Raw genomic sequence first — 22,988 nt, 5'->3', positions numbered from 1 at the left:
TTGCAGCCCGGAGATGCCAGGCAGGAACTCCCCCCTTTGTGCCAAACCCCAGCGTTGGCTTTGACTGGAAAAAAAGCCCAAAGTGCCACGAGAACTCTGCAGCTCTGTGACCAGCAAAAGCCAACAGAAAGCATTTCCCTGCTTTCAGTGAGATTTCCGATGACAAGAGCTGTAAGAGCAGGGCTCACAGTGACGGAATTAAACCCGACACATTTAATAACAAGAAGAGCAGGATTATTAAACACCATCCGAGCCTTGCTTGGAAGAGCAAACGATGCAAATCCTCACAGGCTCAGCTCATGTCCCTGGGTGGCTGCTGAGCTGCCTCAGCCCTGCTCCCCCTGCCCCAGACTCTGCCTGGGCTCAGATCCCACAGCTTCAGGCTGCAAATACAACTCCTGCTGGCAGCTCTCTCTCACTGCTCTTATTCTGAAAGATAAACAGGCAAGGAGTGTTTGGACAACACTCTCAGGTGTGGGGGGATTCCCAAAGCGTCTGTGCCAGGCCAGGAGCTGGGCTCGACCCCTGTGGGTCCCTTCCAGCTCAGGATGTTCTGTGATTCTGTGATCCCAGAGTAAAACTCACCTTTACTCACTGATTTTTTCCTGCACAGATACTAAGCTGAACTGTGAGACCCTTCCTACACTGGGAGCCCAGGGAAAAGCAGAGAGCCCCCAGGGATGGCTTCTCCTCGAGCCTGGTTTGTGCAGAGAGGGACTGGATAGCAGCAGACACCAGAATATACACTGGGAAGCACAAACAAACCATTCCTTTGGGCACACTTCTGGGATTATTTGGAATTACAACAAGTTTCTCTGAGTTACTGAGCTGCTTTGTCAAGGTGGGAATGGCGCTCCCTCAATGGGATCCATCACTTCCCAGGATAAACCAGTTTCCACCAGTTATCACCACACAGCCCCTGCCTCGCATCTGCTGCTCCTCTTGCATCAGCACCTTTCTAGTGAATATGCTCCTGATTTTCAAAAGTCTGCACTGAGAAAGAAGTATCAGGGTGGTTTTACTCATTAAAAAGAAATCTTGCCAGAACTGTGCCCAAAAAGGAGGCAAATCTCTCCACCTGAGGCCTGGATCCCATGCCCAGATGACAATGACAGTGACATTTTGCACACTATGAACCAGTACTGAAACAAAACACACTGAAACCTCCCCCAGCTGACCTGGGCTGGAGAGGGCAAAGGCACAAGAAAAGGCAGAAAGGAAGAGGGAAAATGATGGAAAGTCTCCAGCAGGAAGAAATCCCCCTCAGCAGGACAGAGCCCATCATGTCCCCGAGGTCCAGGAGTGGGAAGAGCCTGGACATCTCCTGGATCTGCACCACACAAGGTCAAACCAAGGTCCCTGCCTCACTCCCTGAGTTATCTCCACAAATGGGACGAGATCACCACCAGGTAATAGTTAATCAATTAATTACTCTGTTCCCTGGGAACACTGCAGAGGAAACGTTCACCACGGCAGCGACTCCCCCAAAGCAAAGGTCACTGGGCTCTGTCCTTCCCAAAGCCCCTGCAGCCTTCTAAAGCCAAGAGTGCAGTGGATCTGATCCTCTGGAAAGCAAACACTGTGGGAATTCAGAAAAAATAAACCAAAGCCCCCTGTTCTCCAGCCTCTGCCTCCACAAACAGAGCAGGACAGACAGAGCTCCTGCCAGGCATGGAAACACTGGAGCTGGATTTGGGACACTGCACGGACAGGGAGAGCCCTCCCTCGGTCCAGGGAGTGATCCAGGCTGCTCAGGGTGTGGGGTTGGCAGAGCCCATGGCATTCCATCATGCCCTGGATTTACCACCCACATGAGCACCGGGTGAAGCAAAGCCAAGCTCTGGTGTTCACTGAGGGAAAAATCCTAGGATTATTTATCCTGCTTCCTAAAAACTCTGATCCTCTTCTGGGCTTTGTGTTAAATGCTATGGGATCATGGAATACCCTGAGCTGGGACCCACAGGATCATCCAGTCCAGCTCCTGGCCCTGCCCAGACCCCCCAACAACCCCACCCTGGGCATCCCTGGCAGCGCTGTCCCAACGCTCCTGGAGCTCTGGCAGCCTCGGGGCTGTGCCCATTCCCTGGGGAGCCTGGGCAGTGCCCAGCACCCTCTGGGGAAGAACCTTTCCCTGATATCCAACCTAACCCTGCCCTGGCCCAGCTCCAGCTGCTCCCTGGGTGCTGTCCCTGGCCCAGGGAGCAGAGCAATATAAGTCATAATTAATATTGTATTAAAGTCTCAACAATTCCAATTTTTCTGGGATCTCATTTGGAGGATCCCTCCCTCCCCATTCCCGTTTTCCCAGGCACAGCTGTGGCATTCCCTCTCCAGTAAATCCCAAGCAGGACACAGCCCACGCTCGGAGCAGGGACTGCAGCATTTCTCCAGCCGTGGTTTCTGGGTGTGGAAAACTCCACCGAGCTCTCCTCAGGCCCTGCTGCATTACAGACCTTAATGGAGTCTCCAAATTGGGGGAAAAAAGCTGGTATTGGATTTTTGGCCAGTTCCTGAGAGCAGCAGCGCCTGACCCGGGAGACCTCCCAGACACAGGGACCTCCTGAGCAGGGAAGGGGGCAGCCAGCGCCGGGTAGAAGACTCCTCTTGAATTATTCATGGAGCCATCACAGAAAATTGGAAAATAAGGATGGAGGGCCCCAAAGCCACAGCAGGAATTGATGCTGAGTGTGGCTGGGCACGTTTGGCAGGGGCTGGGACTCTCCTGGGCTGTAGCAGAGGTTTCCCAAGCCCAGGGAGGGGGAGGTGGGACCACCCTGCACCCGAGGGTGCCACGGAGCCAGGGAGCCTCTGCCCACACCAGGAGAAAAGGGGATGATGGTGATGATGACCCCACACCCTCCATCTCCCACAGCCCTTCTCACTGCTCCATCCAGTCCCATTTCCCAAACTTTTATGATTCGTTTCCAGCCTCATGCAGGCTCCAGCACCAAATTTCAATCTCCTCTCTGGATGGGACGTAATTCTGAGAGAATACACTGAATTATGCAGCATCAAACCCTCAGAACTGCCCCTCGCTCCCCATCGTAGCAGAGTAATTATTTTTGCATGAACCAATCCTTTGTGTTTCAGAGTGAAATCTTCACATGCTCATTTCTGGGAGGATTTGAGCCAGAAATTAGAGGTGGAATTTTGAACCCACTCAAGCAGAAACCAGGAATGTGCCTCTCGTGCTCAATTTTTATGGTGGTTTCTGAGTGGAGGTCTAAGGTCCTGGGGTCTTGAAACCACAGAGGGGACTCAACGTGGAACAGGGGCTGGCAGGAGGGATTTTCTGGGAATGACAGAATCCCAGACTGGTTTGGGTTGGAAGGACCTTAAAGCACCTCCCATTCCCTCCCCCCCAACACCTCCCGCTATCCCAGGGTGCTCCAAGCTGGCCTTGGTCACTTCCAGGGATGGGGCAGCCACCAACACCCCCAAGTGCTTCTCCTTTCCCCCCTTCCACCATCACCACATCCTGCATGTGCCAACAGAGCTGCAATTGCAATAAAATCCAAGAAATTCCATTTAGTGCTCTGGGGAACATCTACGGCACACTTAAAATTGGGAAATGTAATTAATTTCCCTTATTTATATTCTGGCCAAGAAGGAAGGTTCATTTTACCTCGTTACATTTATTTACACTTTAGTGGGGCCTGATTGAGGAACCCAGGAAACATCCACAGCCTCCAAAGCAAAACTGGGTACAAACACCAGGAAAATCCCTGTGAATTTGGTTCCCACCATCCAAGGAGCTGAGCAGGAATAGCTTTTTGACTGGAATAATAATAATAATAATATTACAAACCCTGAGCTCTCAGCATTGCAGAGCCCCCCATGTTGTGCCATGATGCCCTGGAATTTCCATTCCTGCATAATAAACTCCCAATCAGGTATTTCTATATCCATTTTGATTTCCAAGATGAAGTGTAGCAGTGTTTTTGAATGATTCCAAGGATGTTTCGTGGCACAGGGTTTGCTCAGCTCTCAGTCCCCTTGGCGAAACGTTTGGAGAAAACTGAGCCCTCAGCCTTCCAGCGTCCCCTTCTATTCCAGGGAATGCTGAGATGATTGCCTTGCCTAAGACACCACACTGAGAGCTGTCACCAGGACATACAGGACCCTGCAGATGCAAATCCAGAAAGTGGAGATTGGGGAATTTCTTCCTCCATCAGGTTTAGTTTTGCACTGAATCCACCTCATATCCAGCCCTGATTCAGGACTGAAAATTCAGGCCAAACATTGGGAATATACTGGTTGAAATCCACTCTGTGGCTTTGTTTTACAGTATCAACACCAGCCCCCAAATAGCTGAAACACAAACTTGGCTGAACACACAGAAAATAATTATAAAAGATGCTTTTTTTCTCCCTGGTAACAAGCAAGACAAATGCACACAAAGCAACGCCACTCCCATCTTTTACAGGGACCTCAGCAAGATTTGCTCCCTTGTTCCCCTCTCCAAGTCCCCCAATACTCCTGTGGGCACCCCCAAGCAGGACACAAAAGCTGGGTCTGACCATCCACTGGGAATTACTCTGCACCCCAGCACCATTCCATTGAGCCTTGGCCACACGTGCAGAGCTCCTAAGGGTTGAATTGCACAGATAAATTTAAGGACACAGCAGAAGCAGCCGCCAAAACAAGGTGTTCCCTCAGCTCTGATTTAAACCTCATGGAATTCTCACAGGAATTCTCATTCATTCGTCTTCTCCTGGAGAGGGACAAGCAAGGACTCTTCCTGGAATGATCCCATCATCCTTCCAAGGCTTATTCCTTTGTTTCACTCAATATGGTTTTTCCTTCTAAGACTTCTGCTCCCCTAACAGGAAGTATATCCAGTCTAGTGAAGACTTTTTAAGCTACACAAATTTCAACTAAATTTGAGTCTGCAACAGAAAGGGAAAGAGCCTGATCTGCCCAATCCAGCCCAAGTTCCTCAAAGGGACACCGGGAAAATGATAAACTCCCGTATCAGTGTTACCCCCCCAAGTCCCAGCAGTGATGACAGCCCCAGCCTGCACACCTGGCCTGGCTCCTGGCTGGGGAAAACCCACCTGGCAGGGATTTTAACAGTGGAATTGCTGCTCCTAACAGTGAAACCTGATTTAAGCACTGCACAGCACTGCACTTCCCACAGAAAAACCCAGCTCAGTGTTTTAACAAGCAGTTAAGGATACAGTAAATTAACTCTGACTTTCATGACATTTACCAAGAGCTGGGCACGACTGAAAGGATTTGGGCTGTTTGTCTTCTGTAACTGCCACTGAAGTATTGATATTTTTCCCTTTGTCAATACCTTGCTATTACATCCCAGCACTGAGAGGCTCCTGTGGTGCACACCACAAAAGCAGCTCTTTAACCATGAGCGTGGCCCAAACGAAGCAGGACTGAGGTGTGACCTTCTCCTGATGTCCAGCCCGACCCTCAGGTCCTGTCCCTGCTCCTCAGACATCCCAAAGCCCCTGTTTGTATGAAGTGCACCGTGATCCATAAATCCAGTCTGGTCCATCCATGCATTTGCATCAATAAACTCTCCATGATGAGTTTCCAACGTGGATGGTGCAAAAATGTGCAATATCACAAAGCTGTGCCTGATCTCACCCTGCCCGTCCTGCTCCTGCACTTTGCCTGGGTAACCCAGAAACAGCTGAGTTTTCACACTCTGAGAACCATCATCCCATTCCTTACAGGGTCTTAATTGGGCAGCTGAGCACTTGCAGCTTCCAGCAGAGACTCACTGTGCAGGGAGGAGGGGATTGGTGCCATTTCAGTGTGGTTCTGGGCATTATCTGAGCCCCCTGTACGAGCTCACCTTCCCTCACACATGCCAACACAGATAGGGAACCAAAAAGTGATTTTGTGCTGAATATTAGCTGGGGTAGGCAGTTATCACTTTAATAACTATAAACATTCATTTACTTGCTTCGTTACCCAGCATTAGAGCTGGGCAGATCATTTACAACGAGCCTGTTACAGCTACTCAGCATTCCAAGCCGAGCTGTTTCAGTGCCAGGCACGTGGGACACCCAGCAAGGCAAAGGAGAAGCCTCCTCAGGAGAGAACATCACATTCCTGCTCGGAATACTGGCGATCTTTCCAAAATTGTTATTTTTTGCTCCCCTAATATCTTGGAATTCTGGTGTACAGAAGGGCTGGACTAATCTGAACTGAGAACTGCACCAGGAGAATTCCCACAGAGTGCATCCTTAAAGGATGGGAGTGAGCCCAGCAGAGAGACCGGCCTGGCAGAGCCAGCAGGAACCATCCCAGTGCCCAGAGCTGCACCAGCTTCCCAAGCACTTACTGGATTGCAGCTTTTAATTAATCTCATTAAGAGAAGGAAGGAAGGAAAGAGCTTGGAGTTCCCACAGAGGCTGGAAAAATGTCCTCAGCACAGCCCTCCCAGTAATGAGCTGGCAGGGAAGAGGTTGGCCAGGAAACATCTGGGAAAATGCTGGAACATCAAGGCCAGGCTGGACATTGGGGCTTGGAGCAGCCTGGGACAGTGGGAGGTGTCCCCACCATGGCAGGGGTGGCACTGGATGGGATTCAAGGTCCCTCCAAACCAATCCATCCTGGGATTTTGTGATTCCATGAGGATCCCAGGCTGAGCTCAAGGATTTAATGGGAGGAACTCCACTGCCCTGTTACCTTCCCGCAGCACCGACCCCTTCCCAGCTTCTGTGGCCACTCTGGGACAGCCTCTGCTTCTCTTTGCTGTTTCCTCCCAGCCCCACCTGAACCATCACTAATTGTGCTCTGAGCCGTGGTTCAATCAGCAGCTCCTGCTAACGAGGGACTGACAGTCACCGGACAGAGCTCGGACACAACCCTGGCACCGAGAGCCGGGGTCAACACACAGCATTAAGGTGCTGAGAGGAAAAAGGCTCAGCCACTTCCCAGCTGTTCTGTGGCAGCCTAAACTGCTACATTTAAACCCTTAAATAATGCTGAGAGCCAGGGAACAGGTGGCAAATGGATTATATGGCAGATGGTGCCTTTTTTAATATTTGTGCTCACTGCTAATTTACAGAGTTCATAACCACAGACTCATCTCTTACCTTCTTCACTCCTATCACTAAAAACCTGCATGTGAACAAAATAAATACCCACTTCTTTCTGCAGTAGCTGCAAAGTGGTATTAGAGATTACCAGACACTCCATTCCTTAATTACTGCAGGTAAGTGCTCGCCTTCGCAAAGTTTAATGCATTTAGGGGTTCTTTGAGACGGCTTTCAAAGCCTTGGCGTGGCAGTGCTGGGAAATGCAGTTTCCTCCCCCAGCAGAGCGCAGGAAGATGCAGCACAGTGAGGAGCTGCAGCTCCACGAGCTCCTGTTTAGTCTTTATGTTAAACCTGGCACAAAATCCACACTCACGGCCAGGCTGTCATTAAATATTTAAGGGAACATTTGCCTGGGAGATGCACAAGCAGCACCACCAGTAGATGCAAAATGAAGAAAGGAAATAAAAGCGATACCAACCCAAAATGGGGCTGAAATAGCAGTGCTGGAACCTTCTCCATTCGCCTCACTGGTGGGAGAGCAGAGCACGGAAGTGTTGGGCCAAGGGCCCTCTCACTGCACAGAGCCTGAGCTGGAGCCTTCCAATGTCCAGCCACACATCACTCCATGGACAGGTTCCTCAAGCTTCAATGTTTTATTCCATATAAAACAGTGTTTTATGTTGCCATTAAAGCCGGGGGTTTTATGCTGCTTCTTTCCCATACGTTTATTTCATCATTACAGGTTTTTCTAAGATCAGCACAGCGACAAAATAATCCCCAGGAGCACAACTGACTGCAGAGCCAAGGCACAGCAACCTGCACCAGCCAGCACATCCCACCCCTGCCTGCTCAGCCCCATTTCCCAGGAATCCAGCTGGGATCCTTCACAGCATCCTGCCAGGGAAAGGCTGCACGTGGCTTTAAATTCCCTAAATATCCTGTGCTCTCTCATAGAGCTTTCTTCTGATTCTCCTTCACAAAATGTAAAATAAATTGTATTAAAATGAACTTATAAAAATGACCACTGCATTGTGCACACTCTCAGTTCCCCTGAATTCCTGGTGATTTGCTTCAAGGGAGCTCCAAGGAATTTCCTCTGTGAGGGGGCAAAGCAGCAGAGCCTGGATCCTCACCTGCCCAGGGCCCTTCCCACACCTCCCCCCTTGTGGCACTGCCCTGCTGTTCCCAGGGTTACTAATTAGGCTGCCAGAAATTAATTGTAAGGCTGCAAAACTGACCATAATCAAAGGTCTAAAAAATAAGTATTCACTTCTAAGACTATTGATCGAGCAAATCCCTGTGATTAGGGACACTGGACTACACAAGGTAGGAATGGGACACCAGCCTCTAATGGAATCAATTAACTGGGGATAATCACACACACAACGTTCAGCCTTCCAGGCACCCATAAACATGGAGGCTGAAGTTGGAAATAATTTAATTTTGGGGTTTTGAAGTTCATTGCTACTGTGTGAACATGGCCTTTCATAAACTTTAGGCTAGGGGAATGTGGGAAGGTCGTTAACCCCAATTCCACAGATCATTAACCCCAATGTCACATTCTGGGTCACACGTGGATAAGGAAAATGCAGCCTCTCCTCCCTCACAGGGAGGAATTCCTTCCCAGTCTCCCATCTACACGGACCATCCTGCAGTTTAAAACCATCCCCCTTGTCCCATCACACCTGGCCTCAGCACTGTCCCAAACTGTGCGTGTGGGATGCAGCCCAGGCTGGATTTAGGCTTTCTGCACCTGCTTTTCCCCTGCTTTCCCTCCCTGTCCCAAGCCTGGTCCCTTCCCCAGACCTTCCAAACCCTCAGCCCTTTTTGCCAGGTCCTGTGGCTGGACCTGCCCAGGCCAAGGACACCACAGAGAGGTCCCTGCCCCGAGGGCACCCCAAGGCTCCTTCCCAGGGCAGCTGTGCCTCAGGCTGGTGGTGACAAAATCCAACCCTAACACCTTTCATCCTGTCCTCCTCCAGCACAGCAAAATGAATCCTATAAAATTGTTTTATGGCAGCTCTGCAAAGGCCCCAGCCTTCCCTCCAGAGATGGGATAAGAGAGAAAAACCAGGAGCCGAGTCTCAGGTTTATTGCTCGTGGATCAGGCGCTCCCAAGCTTTCTTTCCTAAAAAGCTGCTCTCCATCGTGCAGGACAGAACGCCCCCAGCGTGGGTTTGCTGTGAGTGACTGAGAATGGGATGGCTGCTGAGGCACTCAGGGTGCAGTGTTTGATGGCCCATCACACACCCAGGGACAGCGCCGGGACAATCTCCTGGCCGGGCACGTTTGTTGTCACAGAGCCCAGGAGGTTCTGGAGGGACAGAGATTCCTGGAATCACCACTGTCCCAGAGCCCAGGAGGTTCTGGAGGGACAGAGATTCCTGGAATCACCATGCCATCCGTGCCCGGCTCTCCCAGCTGCACATCAGCTCCTCCCCACACTGAGAACAAGTCTCACATGGAATCCTGCTTTCCAGATAAACAGGGATTTTGTCCTCCTTTGGTTTCTCCTCTAAAATACTCCTAAACAGGCAAAATGTTTTCTAGGGGTCAAACAGGATATTCTCTGGGAAGCAGCACCAACGCCCTGTCCCACAGCAGCATTAATTCTGCTTTCTGCTCTTAAGTTCAGCACCAGTGTTTTTTGGACTAAGTACAAAACATTTTCAGCCATTCCACAGAATCCCTGAGGCTGGAAAAGACCTCCAGGGTCATCGAGTCCAAGCTGTGCCCCATCCCCACCTTGTCCCCAGCCCAGAGCCCTGAGTGCCACCTCCAGGAATTCCCTGGACACCTCCAGGGATGGGCACTCCAAACCTCCCTGGGCAGCCCCTGTAAAGGCCTGAGCACCCTTTCCATGGGGAAATTCCTGCTGCTGCCCACCCTGAGCCTGCCCTGGCCCAGCCTGAGGCCGTTCCCTCTCCTCCTGTCCCTGTTCCCTGCCAGCAGAGCCCGACCCCTCCGGCTGCCCCCTCCTGTCAGGGACTTGTGCAGAGCCACAAGGTCCCCCCTGAGCTCCTTTTCCTGCCCCTCACTCCTCTGGGTCAGTTTGCTCTTCCCAGCCCTGATCCCAAAGCCCTGCTCACACCCCTGGGATTTCTCCGGGTGGCTCCTCGGCAGGAACAAGAATCCCTGAGACCCATTTCTCATTAAAAGCTCTCCCATGAACACCAAGCCAGAACTGCACCTTCTGCAGAATTCACTCTCCCTGTGCCTTGCTGTGCTACGCTTCAATTACCAAAAAGATGGAACAAGCACCCTCATTTACATTTTTAACTTAATTGGCATATAACTGTTCTAAAAATAGCCTCAAGCATTCCAAGCGCAGTTACAAACATCACCCTAAAGGCTTCCAGTCAGCCAGACCTGCCCAGCCAGGCAGGGATGCCCCAGTGCCTCCTCAGCTGCCACCTCCAGGAAGTCTTCACTCAACATCCAGAAAAGAGCGATTTTTCCAGGCAGCAACCACACCTCAGCCTCTGGGAAAAGACCCAGGCTGCGCTCTCCCAGCACGTTTGTAACACCAAACACCCAGAGAATCTGCTTGGGACTTCACCACGCTGAGCAGCCAGCCTGTGAGTGCCCATTGCAGCTCAGGATGTGCCGCTGGGGCTCAGAGGTTTTCCCACAGAACCCCCTGAGATGAGGGAGGAACCAGCTCAGTTCACTGACTGCCCCTAAACATGACCGGGACACGACCATGACAAACATCCATGGAACCCACTCCTGACACCCAATCCCAGAGAACGCCTCCAAACCCCTCCAAACCCCAACTCCAGCCCCAGCTGCAGCGCTGCCACCCGAGCCCTCAGCACCCAGCAACAGCCGCACACAGCAGCTCTGTGCTGCTCCTCGGGGCCACGGCAGGGACCTTACCTGGGAAGGGCGAGGCCAGGAGCGGGACTTTGATGGGGGACAAGGTGAGGAGGTGGCAGGGCTGGAGGCTCAGCCCCGGGGGGCCCTGGGGGGCCTCAGGCTCCAGGGACACCAGCGCCAGGCTCTGAGTGCCAGCCGCTGCTTTAAGGCTGTTCTGGCAACCACCTGTGGGAGAGAGAGACACAGTGAGCGTGAGCTGGAGGGGAGAGCAAAGGCTTGGGGAGAATGACGTGCTCAGCACGCTGAATTTTGGCACCAAATGGAACAAGATGCAGCATGTCCCACCTGGCCTGTGTGCCCCCTCAGAGAGACACCAGAGCCTGAGCTGGGGTTATATAGAATATAGCTGTATTTTGGGCTCAGTTCTGGTCTCCAGAGCTCAAGAACCACAGAACCACAGAATCATTTACATTGGAAAAGACCTCCAGGATCATTGAGTCTAAATCTTGACCAATCCCCACCTTGTCCCCAGCCCAGAGCCCTGAGTGCCACCTCCAGCCCTTCCTTGTACACCTCCAGGGCTGGGCACTCCAAACCTCCCTGGGCAGCCCCTGCCAAGGCCCGACCTCCCTTTCCATGGGGAAATTCCTGCTGATGTCCAACCTAAACCTTCCCTTGAAGGCCCCCATCTTGAGGCTGTTTCCTCTCATCCTGTCACTGGTTGCCCGGGAGAAGAAACGAAGAAAGGAAGTCAAGCAGCTACTGGAGAGGGTCCAGCAGAGGCCACAGAGATGATTTTGGGACTGGAGCATCTCTGAGATGAGGAGAGACTGTGGGAGCTGGGCCTGGTCAGTCTGCAGAAGGGAAGCTGAGAGGGGATCCCATCAATCCATACAAATATCCTCAAGGGCTGTCAGAGGATGGTGCCAGACTCTGTTCAGCGGTGCCAGAGACAGGACAAGGAGCAACGGCCAGAAACTAAACCACAGCAAGTTCCAGCCCCACATGAGAAAAAACTTCTTTCCATGGAGGGGCAGAGCCCTGGAACAGCTGCCCAGGGAGGGGCTGGAGTCTCCCTCTCCAGAGACATCCCAAACCCTCCTGGACACGTTCCTGTGTCACCTGCTCCAGGTGACCCTGCCTGGGCAGCGCCCTGAACTGGGTGATCTCCAGAGGTCCCTTCCAACCCCAGCTATTGTGTCACTGAGATATTTCTGAAGGACTCCCAGAGCCCCTTTGCCAATTGTGATTCCAAAGCCCCAGCTCGTGGCTGGAGCATTTTCAGCCATTAAACCCCACAGATGTGAACACATCACCACAACCCTGAGGGACGAGGCAGCAGTGACTCACACACAAACTGTGCAGGATTATTAAATTTAAATGAAAAAACTTAATAAAAAAGCCAAATATTTGAACACATGGAACACAATTATTCTCAACTTTCCTAAGTGTAACTGTCTGATGTCAAATCTGAATTTACTCCTTGCTGTATTAGGCACCCACTCTTCCCTCACCTGCCTGGCTGCTCTCCTGTGTCCTGCACACAAACCAAGCTCTACATCTCATCTCCTTCATCCCAAAAACACAACAGGGCACTTCATGGAATCACTGAGGCTGGAAAAGACCTTCAGGATCATCAAGTCAGCCTGTGCCCCATCCCCACCTTGTCCCCAGCCCAGAGCTCTGAGTGCCACATCCAGACCTTCACTGGACACCTCCAGGGATGGGCACTCCAAACCTCCCTGGGCAGCCCCTGCCAATGAAACCCAGGAATCTCCCAATTCAAAGTTTAAACACCCTTCAGGCCCTGCCCCATTCACTCCCCAGTCTGACACTGGCAGGGAAGACCTTCAGAGCTAAATATTTAAATAAACAAGAACAGGAGTTGTGAAACTCTTGAGCAGTAAAGCAGATCTGACAAACAGCAGCTGTTCCTCCCTCCACAGCAAGCTCAGGATTCAAAAATTAAGCAATCATCAGCTTATTATGGCATCCAGCAAAGCTCCCAGCTCGGGTGCAGATCCTGCAGGCAACGGGAGACAACGGTGGCCCCACAAATCCCCATCTGGTCCCACTCCTCACTCCAGGCATTTCATCACCCTGAGGTGTCTCTTTCCCTGTGTATCCTGGCAAGGAGCACAGGGAGTGGCTGCTTGGGAAGGGTGACTGTGGGGTGAGGGATGCAGCCCCCCTACAACAGCTCCAGGGAGGAGAACCGCAGCAGGGACCTTGGATAACATCAGGGAATGGTTTGGGTTGGGACGGACCTTAAAAATCATCCAGTGCCAGCCCTGCCATGGGCAGGGACACCTCCCACTGTGCCAGGCTGCTCCCAGCCCCAATGTCCAGCCTGGCCTTGGGCACTGCCAGGGATCCAGGGGCAGCCCCAGCTGCTCTGGGCACCCTGTTGCCAGGGCCTGCCCACCCTCCCAGGGAACAATTCCTGCCCAATCTCCCATCCAGCCCTGCCCTCTGGCACTGGGAAGCCATTCCCTGGGTCCTGGCTCTCCATGCCTTGTCCCCAGTCCCTCTCCAGCTCTCCTGGAGCCCCTTCAGGCCCTGGAAGTGGCTCTGAGCTCTCCCTGGAGCTCCCCTTCTCCAGGTGAGCACCCCCAGCTCTCCCAGCTTGTCACAACCCTTTACAAACAATTATTTCCCAACAATAAGCCCTGCATTAGCCAAACAGAAGTAACGTATTTTCAGTGTCACCAAAAAAGTCCATTATTTCTCCAGTATTCCTCCATGCCAAGGAGCACCTGCAGGTGCACTAAATAACAGGCACACAGGCCACAAAACCCCACAAATATTTAAGTTTTCATCATTCAGCAATGGATAAATGAAAACAGATTTTCTGCCAGAGTGACAATGGAAATTAAAAAAACAAAATACGATCAGTGTCCAACTAATCCAAGCTTAAATACAAGCTTCTTGTTCATTCACCTGGGAGCTGGAACAATCCTTCAGTGAGGTCAAACACCTGCCCTCCCAGAGCCTGTGCTCATTCCCAATTCCAGCTGTCTGCTGCTGGGAAAAACCCACAAAACATCTCCTGTAGCTCTTGTGAAAACGAATGCTGTCTGCAAACACGACTTTTCTGCGGCTTCCTGCAGGGCACAAGAGCAGAAAGGTTGTTTACTTCTCATTTGATTCTTTTATTCTGGAGAGGAGGATGTGATTTTCCCAAAGAGGGCAGGAAAACAGGAAAATAATGTGAGCCTGGGCTGCCTGGCCAGCCGGAGCCTGCGATGAGCAACGCTCCTGGAGCTGGGCTTCCTTATTAAACTTTCATCAGTCCCTTATTAAAGTTTCATCACTCAGTTGAAAGAGAAGTTTGGGTGGTTTCCCCTCCTTTGATGAAGTTCTCTCTCCTGCTGAATAATTCTGGGGAGGAAGGACCATCCCTGTGGCTGTCAGTGCTGGACAGGGAGCACGGGCAGGGGTTGGCGGGGCCACGCTCCTGCTCTGCCTCAGCTCAGCAGCATCCCACAGCTCATCCACTCAAACACAATGCTGGATTTGCCAAAGCCTCTGGAAGCTGGCCCAGGACTCCTTGAGAGCTGAGGGCTTCCATGTGAGAAGTTCTCCTCAGAAACAAACCAGGTCTTGCTGTAAGTTTTTTTCAAAAAGGCTTTGAAAGGATTTGAGAGTTACCATTAATCATCCTGCATTTACAGGGGGAATTTCAAAAGTCAAATGCCATGAAAAAAGGAGTAAAATTCTATCACTGATATTCCAATGAGGGGGAAAATGCAGGATTTTTTCTAGCAGTGGTGTTTTCCACAGATCTGTTTTTGCCAGGCCATGGTACATCCTGGCAGTGAGGTGAAAACTTGTCCTCTGAATCCCAGAGTCCCTGAGGTTGGAAACGCCCTCCAGGATCACCGAGTCCGAGCTGTGCCCCATCCCCACCTTGTCCCCAGCCCAGAGTCCTGAGTGCCACCTCCAGGACTTCCCTGGACACCTCCAGGGATGGGCACTCCAAACCTCCCTGGGCACTTCAGTGTTTCTGTTCCAAACGTCACCAGCACCCCCTGACAGCAGTCCTGCCTGAACAGCAGCTCCCAGAGCCTCTTGGGAGGACCTATGTGCCTGCATCCAGCCCAGCTCCTCACAGCTCCACAGCCCCCCCAGCCCACCTGATGGCTTTAAGCAGAATTTTCTGTATTTTTAAGTAGGATTCTCTGCATTTTTAAGCTCCAGGACTTAAAGCAGCATTCACTGTCCCTTCCTTTGACCTTGGTTGCAGATGGAGCCTGGTGGTGCCCCTGTCACCCTCAACCCCCTTCTGAATGCAAACAGATGTTCCCAGGGGTGTCAAACAGGGGGTGTTCAATGTTTATGGAAAGCTCTTGTACTTCACAACCTGCCTGGCGTTGGCCCGAGGGAACGTGGCACCTCCTCCTTGCACTGACCTGGGGTTCTGAGCTGAACCTGGCTCAAAACTGAGAGGGAGGCACTTCCCAAACGACACCAGAGACGCCCATAGGGCCCGGGCAGGGGCAGTGACACGCGTTAGGTGAGGCTGTACCAGTGACACGATTCTGCAGGTGATGTAATAACGATGTATTAGACAGGAGGGTGTGCGGAGTTTCAATGGATCAATCTGGATTTTCATCCCACTGCAAAGGAGAACACCCCGATACCCCTGCGAAGGAGAACACCCCGATATCCCTGCAAGGAGAACACCCCGATATCCCTGCAAAGGAGAACACAGGGATATCCTGCAAGGAGAACACCCCGATATCCCTGCGAGGAGAACACCCCCATATCCCTGCAAAGGAGAACACCCCGATATCCCTGCAAAGGAGAACACCCCGATATCTGGGCAAAGGAGAACACAGGGATACCCCTGCAAAGGAGAACACCCCCATATCCCTGCAAAGGAGAACACCCCGATATCCCTGCGAGGAGAACACCCCGATATCCCTGCAAAGGAGAACACCCCGATATCCCTGCAAGGAGAACACCCCGATATCCCTGCAAGGAGAACACAGGGATATCCCTGCTTTCTGGATATCCCTGCTTTCCAAGGAGGAAAACAGCTGATGGCACTGCCATTGTAAACCCAGGAACAGCCCCGCTCACTTTTCTGCTCCTAGGCAATAAATGCAAATCCCTGGCTCCTCACAAACACCCCCTGCCCTGGAAGCACCGGGAGAGCTGGATTTATTCACCAGGAGGTCTCAGGGTCAGGTAGGATGATGTTAAGGAAAGGTCAGAACCACCAGCCCAGCCCATAAAGACATTGCTCGTGGGTTTATTTCTGTCATTTAAGTGGGAAAACAACCGTCACTCAAAGTTTCTCTTGATTTGGAGAGATAACAGGAAAAGCACCAAAAACCCATAAACTTAATAAGCAAAACAAAAAACTTTGTGAAGGCTGTGATTAAAGCCAAGCATTCCCAGACCTAATAAAGTGCTCAGCTCGGCTGTGCTTGAATGCTCCACAAACAAAGAGAGGTTTGATGGCTTTGCAGGGACATGAATGGGGTCCTGCTGTGCTATTCTTGGTCCCCAAACAGGGAGCAGCACACGCACTTAACTACAAGATAATCCGATTTGGGAAGCCAAAACCTGAGTGCTCGTAAATGCAGATGTGCTTCAAACACTGAGCTGGGCTTAGGAAATACAGGAGGTCAGAGGTCCTGGGTCACTTATTTCATGAGAAAATAGAACCCCAATCTAACACAGAGCAGCCCTATTTAATTCATAGATCTGTAAACTGGAATTAACAAACTGGAATTACCAAACTGGAATCACCGAGCAAACTGGTTTTTTCTGTGTTTGGATGTGTATCTGCATATCAAAGGCAGTGCTGCTACTGGCTGCAAGAAACACTGGCTCGGTTCTGTAAAGGGTACTGGCATTAAGAGAAAGAAAAGACATTAATGAGAAGGATCCAAACGTCCCACACGACATCCTTGTCTCCAAGCAGGACAGACAAGGAACCAGATGAGCTTTAAGGTGCATTCCAACCCAAACCATTCCATGGTTCCGTGAAACCCTTCCCAAACACACACACAGGAACACCCCCTTGGCAAGGGAGCACTGGTGGTGATGCTCCTGAGAGCCAGGAGTGCCAAACTGCACCAGCACACCTCCGAATGACATCAGGGACAGTGAAAGCACCGAGTGTCCTGTACCACAGGGCTCCTGCTTTCACCTGATGGGTGCCACCGAGGGGTCCTGCCAGTGCTCCCTCACCCCATCCAGCAGCCCTGAGCTCACAGGGATGTGCAGGACACACGGGGGGCACAGGGACACACCTGGCCAGTCCTGACCCACACAGCCGAGAGCGCCGTGCAGGAGACAGAAACCTGAATCCTTTCTTTACAGAAATACCAATCACAGCAATCTGAATCCTTTCTTTACAGAAATACCAATCACAGCAATCTGAATCCTTTCTTACAGTCCTCTCTCTGCAGAAACATCTAAATGCTGCCTTCCTCCCCAAAGCGCCTCCCCCTGCACACATAAACCAGGCTATCATTGCCAGGGAAAAGGCCACCCTTCTCCTCAGAAACACTCAACACAGAGTACATAAATTCACGTTTTGCAGTTTGTGAGAGAATAATAACTGCTGCTTCTCACAGTAAATAACACCTTGGAGTAGCTGGAGCTGCAGCTGTTAAATTATGCACATTACCCTTCGCCAGCCTCTGTGCTCACTCCTTTATCTGAGGAGCGCTGCAGCTCCATTGAGAAAACAATTATATCATTACTGATAACTGGGGAAGGCAGAGCCGCCGTAGGAGCAGCTCCCGAAATGAATCCTGCACAGAAACCTGATTAACTTCCCTTTTATCCCACTTAACTGAGCAATTTTTATTACTCTTCACATTAAGTGCAAGGATTCCATAGGAAACACCTCCAGTGCTGCCATAACACCTGGAGAAGCAGCTCCTGGTTGTGGCTGCAGGGCACGGACCGGGCCACCCTGCAGGAATGGCCACTTGTCCCTCACGAGCTCTGGAGTCCCCTGACAGCCTGGGATGTTGGACTGGCACCAACCACAGCAACCAGAGAGGAGATCTCAAGAGGGATGGGAAGGAATTCTTGACTGGCCCTGGCACAGGGTGCCCAGAGCAGCTGGGGCTGCCCCTGGATCCCTGGCAGTGCCCAAGGCCAGGCTGGACATTGGGGCTGGGAGCAGCCTGGGACAGTGGGAGGTGTCCCTGCCATGGCAGGGGTGGCACTGGGTGGGCTTTGAGGTCCCTTCCCACCCAACCCAGTCTGGGATTCCATGACTCTGTGATTCCATTATTTACAGAGATGGCTGGGGGGATTTGTGCTTCTCCCTGCCCTTCTCCCACCTCAGAGGTGGAAGCCAGCACTGAACCTGCTGCTGTGCTGGGGGAAGAGCAGGATCCAGCTGCAGGGCTCCTGAGCAAACAGCCATGGGCACAGGCATGAAACCCTTCCCCTCCCGGTGCTCCCTGCAGCCCACAGACGTGGCACCAGGCTGGCAGTGTCCCTGTTCTGCCTGGCACTGTCCCTGAGCCACTCCCAGGAATGCTCTTGCCTTACATCTGACACTTTGCACGTGATAAAATATGCTTGTGCACATTTAAAATATAGAAATATTTTAAAATACTGACTTTTTTAGACATGCAGAAACAGGAGGGGCTGTGGGTCCCCTGCCCAGACCCCCTCCCTCACCAGCACACCCATCCTTACAGCCCCTGCTCCTCCTGCCTGGGAGCACAGCTCGGTGACTCCCCAGGCAGCCCGGGCACACAGCTGCTTTTATGGGTAATAAATACCAATAAATACTCTAATAAATAGAAATGGATTAATGACAGGGTCTCCCCTGTCACAGCAGTGCCTCCTCCAGCTGAGCCCCAGGCAGTCCTGGCAGCAGGAGAGGACAGCTGAGCCATAGCTCTGCTAAAACACCAAAACATGGACCCAGACTGAATGGGCCAACACGTTCCAGGGCATTCCCTGCTAATTAATCAGGCTGGCTAACGAGCCCAGGAGCCAGGATCTATTCCAGCACACTCCAAACCTCAGCACTGATGGCAAACACAAGATCCTGAGTGCTGCACAGCTCTGAAATACAAACTACTTTGGGGAAAGGCCATGGAAAGGGAGCCTCAACCCCTCTGCTCTCAACCCCAGGGACAGCACCTTCGCTCTGAGGAGGGCAGGAACAACTGGCAGCAAGCAGTAATTCTAATTCCCACTTTAAGAGTGTATTTAGGGGCCGAAGCATCAGTGGCGCTTTACTCCTCAATCTTCTGTACAGAACAACTGCTATTTTAATTTACTCCTGCAGCAACAAAACAGAGCTCCAACCCGACTGGAATGCATGGTCTGCTCTTGGCCAAGGGTAAATGTTCTTTTCCAGGTATAAATCTTGGTTACCTAAAGCATCACAGAATATTTACACAGTTCATATTTATATTTATAGCTTTTAGTTCTTCTGTTAAGTCACGCAGATTAATGGAATTTATTTCACAAATGACTGAGCTGTAATGAGATGACGGATCCACTGCTCTGCTCTCCTGCTGGCTGTCTGCACAGACCCCACCAAACTCTTAAAATGAGCAGACAGCAGAATCCTACATGGGCTGTGCCACAGAATCACAGGATCTTTCAGGCTGTCAGCGATTTCTTGTTTGAAAAATAAACTCAGTAGATGGGGAGTGGTTGGTCCCCTCCTTGCAGAGGTCACCAAGCAGCTACGGAACAGCCTGGCACAACCTGCCATAATTGCACACGGCCTTTTCCTTCTCTCAGAGTCATTCAGAGGATGACCTGCACTTGGCCATCAAGAGTCTGCTCAAGCAAGAGATTTTCAGCTGAATGGAAGCAAACCTTCACTTTAGAGAGCAGCTTTGCCTCTCTGGGGGACGCATTAAGGGAAAAACACCAAGAAACAGGCAGGTACTTAATTATTGATGCACTTATATCCTGACCTGGGATCAGCTGAGGGGCCAAGACGAGCGTGGGCAGTGGCCTGGAGGCAGCAGCTGGCCTGGCTACAGCCATGGCTACTTGATTGCTCAGCAGCAGAGGCTTCTCAGCCCCCTGGAACAGCCTGGACTCCTCAGGTTGGATCCAGGCCGAATCCAGGGCAAAGGCATTGTTCAAGTAGATCTGTCCAACAGAAAGAAAGAAAAATGTTACAGTTTGAGATCCAAAATTCAGAAATACAAGTGTGAATGAAGTGTCTTTAACTCAATGTTACAGCAGGCAGTGCCTCTGCTGGGGACAAACTTCCCAGACCAGGGGGGTTTCTGCTCCCTCCCTGCCAAGGCTGAATTGAAGCGACCACTTAAAAATTAATTGGCTTTGACATGACTCATCAGCTGCTGCAGCAGCACAGGAGGCAAGGAATCACTGAGGGCAGCGTTGTCCTGACACAGCCGCTCTGAGCGACCCCGTCGGCACCAGGATCACGGCCCCAACCGGGACATGGGGATGAGGGACAGGGCAGGACAAAGGCACAAAACAGCTGAGGTGCAGCAGGGGACAAAGGCACAAAACCAGGTGTTCAGCACACAGCTGGCAAATGGGCAGATGTGGGGAACGGAGGTGGGATGGGGACACGGGACCCCCCGAGGGACACCCTAGCACCGGGGGTGTGGCAGCGCCCACGGTGACACCGCTCTGCCAGCGCTGGACTGTGGCACCCCTTAGGGACAAACAGTGGGAAAAACAGGGAGAAAGGGGAGATGGAAAACCCCCATAACCATGTCTTGTAGGAAAATGAAGACATTCTACTCAAAGGAATAAATACTAAAGACATTTTAGTCTCATTAAAACTCGGGAACAGTGAGGCTGTAACTGCTGCTCCATCACCTGCCCCTTCCAACATTCCTCCCCCGAAGGGTTTTCCTGACAAACACCGACCTCTCACAGCCCTCCCCAGTTCACTGAGCCCACAACACTCTTCAGCTTAGGTACTTCATATGCTCCAGCCTTAAAAACCCTTCAGCACGCCAGGACCGCACTTACTTTGCAGTTGGGCAGCCTTTTATCAATCCAGCTCTTCCCGGCGTGAGGCGGCACCGTGGCTGTGTACACGGGCGGCAAAACCGGAACAAACTCCACGCTGGAAGAAGGGGAAAATCCTACGACCGGGGAGTGAGCTCCAAATAGCCACTTCAGAGGGAAAAAAAACCATAGGAGGAGGAGTTAACAAAAGGATTTTACCCTGAGTAACCGATGCTTTCCATGATTTCCTAATCCGTGACGGATGAGCACGGAGAATGTCAGGAATGTCCCTTCAGCCCAAGGGTTTGTGTTTCTTTGGGCATCGCAGGGTGAGCAGCGAGCGGCACTGGCGGCACAGAGCGGTTCGGGAAGCCACGAACCCAAAACCTGGAGCAGGGCAGCACCGGCAATGGCTGCAGCCGCCAGGCAAGCGGGGCTTCCTCTGCTCACACTGAACCTCACACCGAACCCAAAACAGCACCGGAAAGTGCCTTAAAACGCGTCTGGAGAACCGAAGGGAACGGCAGAAATGTTTTTTTTTCTCAACTTAAATTCGCCTGGCAAGTGGGTTCCCACAGCAAAACCACCTCTGCAGGTTCGTCGAGTGGTCTCCCGCTGGGGAATAATTGATGTTCCCGTTTCATTAGAGCAGCACCGACTGTTTTCTCCCGAACCACAAGAGACGCTCGAGCTCGAAAAGGCTGGAAATCATCACACCGAATCGAGCGGACACCACAGCGCTCACAGCTCGCGTTTATTTTTACTTCTGTCTACCAAAAAACATGAAGCCGAGGCAAAACTGCGCGCACAGCTCCGACCCCTCCGCTGTGACGGGACGAACACGCGGCTGCAGGCTCCGCTACTGCGAGCAGCCTCATGGCAGCAATTAATAATTGAAATATTCATCAGGGAAAGCACTGGCGCGACACGTTGGTTCCAGTGACACGGCTCAAAACTTTCGTCTGTATAAATATTCACAGAGCGCACAGCGGCGATGCTGCCCCGGCTGCCGGAGCGCGCCCGGAGCATCCCTCCCGTTCCGGCTGCCTCTGCGGAAAGCGCATCCTGCAGCCAGCAAGGAGCCGAGCCCCGCCGGAGGGACCCCCGGCCGCACCGAACGGACCCCCAGCCCCTCTGGCAGCTCCTCTCCTCCCGGAGAAATCCTCGCCGCACGTTTCCAGAGCCGCTGGAAGTGCCGCGCTCCAACACGCGCGGGGCCGTGACCGGCGAGCGAGCCCGCGGGGCGCAGAGCATCGGGAAGGGGATGCAGAGCCCGGGGAAGGGAGAATGCAGAGCCCAGGGAAGGGGGTGTAAAACCTGGGGAAGGGGAGATGCAGGGCTCGGGAAGGGGGGGGTGCACAGCCCGGGGAAGGGAGATGCAGAACCCGGGAAAAGGGGAATGCAGCGCCCGGGGAAGGGGGGACGCAGAGCTTGGGAAGGGGGGGATGCAGCGCCCGGGGAAGGGGGATGTAGAACCCAGGAAGGGGACATGCAGAGCCCGGGAAAAGGGGGATGCAGCGCCCGGGGAAGGGGAGGATGCAGAGCTCGGAAAGGGAGAATGCAGCGCCCGGGGAGCCCCCCCTGCCCCGCGGGGTCTGTCCCGCCGCCGCCCCCATCCCGCCCGGCGCGTCCTCGCCGCGGGCAGGGGTCTCGGTGCCGAGGCCGGCGGCTCCGGGAAAGTTGTGTCCCCGCACGGCGGCTCCGCCCTTACCTGGCCGTGCAGGAGCGGCTCCGCGGCCGCGGGCAGCAGCGGCAGCAGCGGGGGCTCGGCGGGGGCCGCGCCAGCCCGGCCCGGGCCGCACCAGCGCGGGGGGCGGCAGCAGCAGCAGCGGCGGCGGCGGCGGAGGGGGGGCCCCGGCGGCGGCAGCGCCCACCCGGAGCAGCCCCGCGGCCGCGGGCAGCACCCAGGCCCAGGGGGGAGCGGGGGGCTCGGCGGGCGGCGGCCACAGCAGCGGCGGCGGGCGCGGGGCGGCGGCCGGGAGCATCCTGCATGGCCCGGGCCAGGAGCGCCGCGCTCCGCTCGCCTCCGCCGCCCGGCGCAACTCCGAGCCCGCGGCACCGCGGGCAGGCTCCGCCCGGCGCGGGGGGAGCGGGGCGGGGGCGCGGCGGGGCCGCCCCGGGGAGGGGAGGGATGGGGGAGGGACGGGCGGAGGGACGGAGCCCCGGCCCCGGGGCAGGCTCCGGCGGGAGCGCGGCCGCTGCCGGGGGTCGGCGGAGGAA

The 22,988-nt window shown here is 53.1% G+C and overlaps 1 protein-coding gene across 1 annotated transcript in view; it reads right to left on the bottom strand.

The window, feature by feature from the left end:
* Nucleotides 1-22,569, bottom strand: part of TCERG1L (transcription elongation regulator 1 like) — a gene marked incomplete at its 5' end in the record, with an annotated part of 49,557 nt that extends 26,988 nt beyond the window's left edge. Inside the window, 4 exons of the mRNA XM_039553973.1 lie at nt 10,887-11,051; nt 19,748-19,928; nt 20,790-20,936; nt 22,480-22,569. Of these exons, the coding sequence (XP_039409907.1) occupies nt 10,887-11,051; nt 19,748-19,928; nt 20,790-20,936; nt 22,480-22,569 (583 nt within the window). The remainder of the gene's footprint in view (nt 1-10,886; nt 11,052-19,747; nt 19,929-20,789; nt 20,937-22,479) is intronic.
* Between the last annotated feature and the right edge of the window lie 419 nt (nt 22,570-22,988).

The sequence above is a fragment of the Corvus cornix genome, chromosome 6 (assembly GCF_000738735.6).
Source record: "Corvus cornix cornix isolate S_Up_H32 chromosome 6, ASM73873v5, whole genome shotgun sequence".
Lineage (NCBI taxonomy): Eukaryota > Metazoa > Chordata > Aves > Passeriformes > Corvidae > Corvus > Corvus cornix.
The sequence above is the reverse complement of the archived record's forward strand: the minus strand, read 5'-3'. Positions and strand labels throughout refer to the sequence as shown.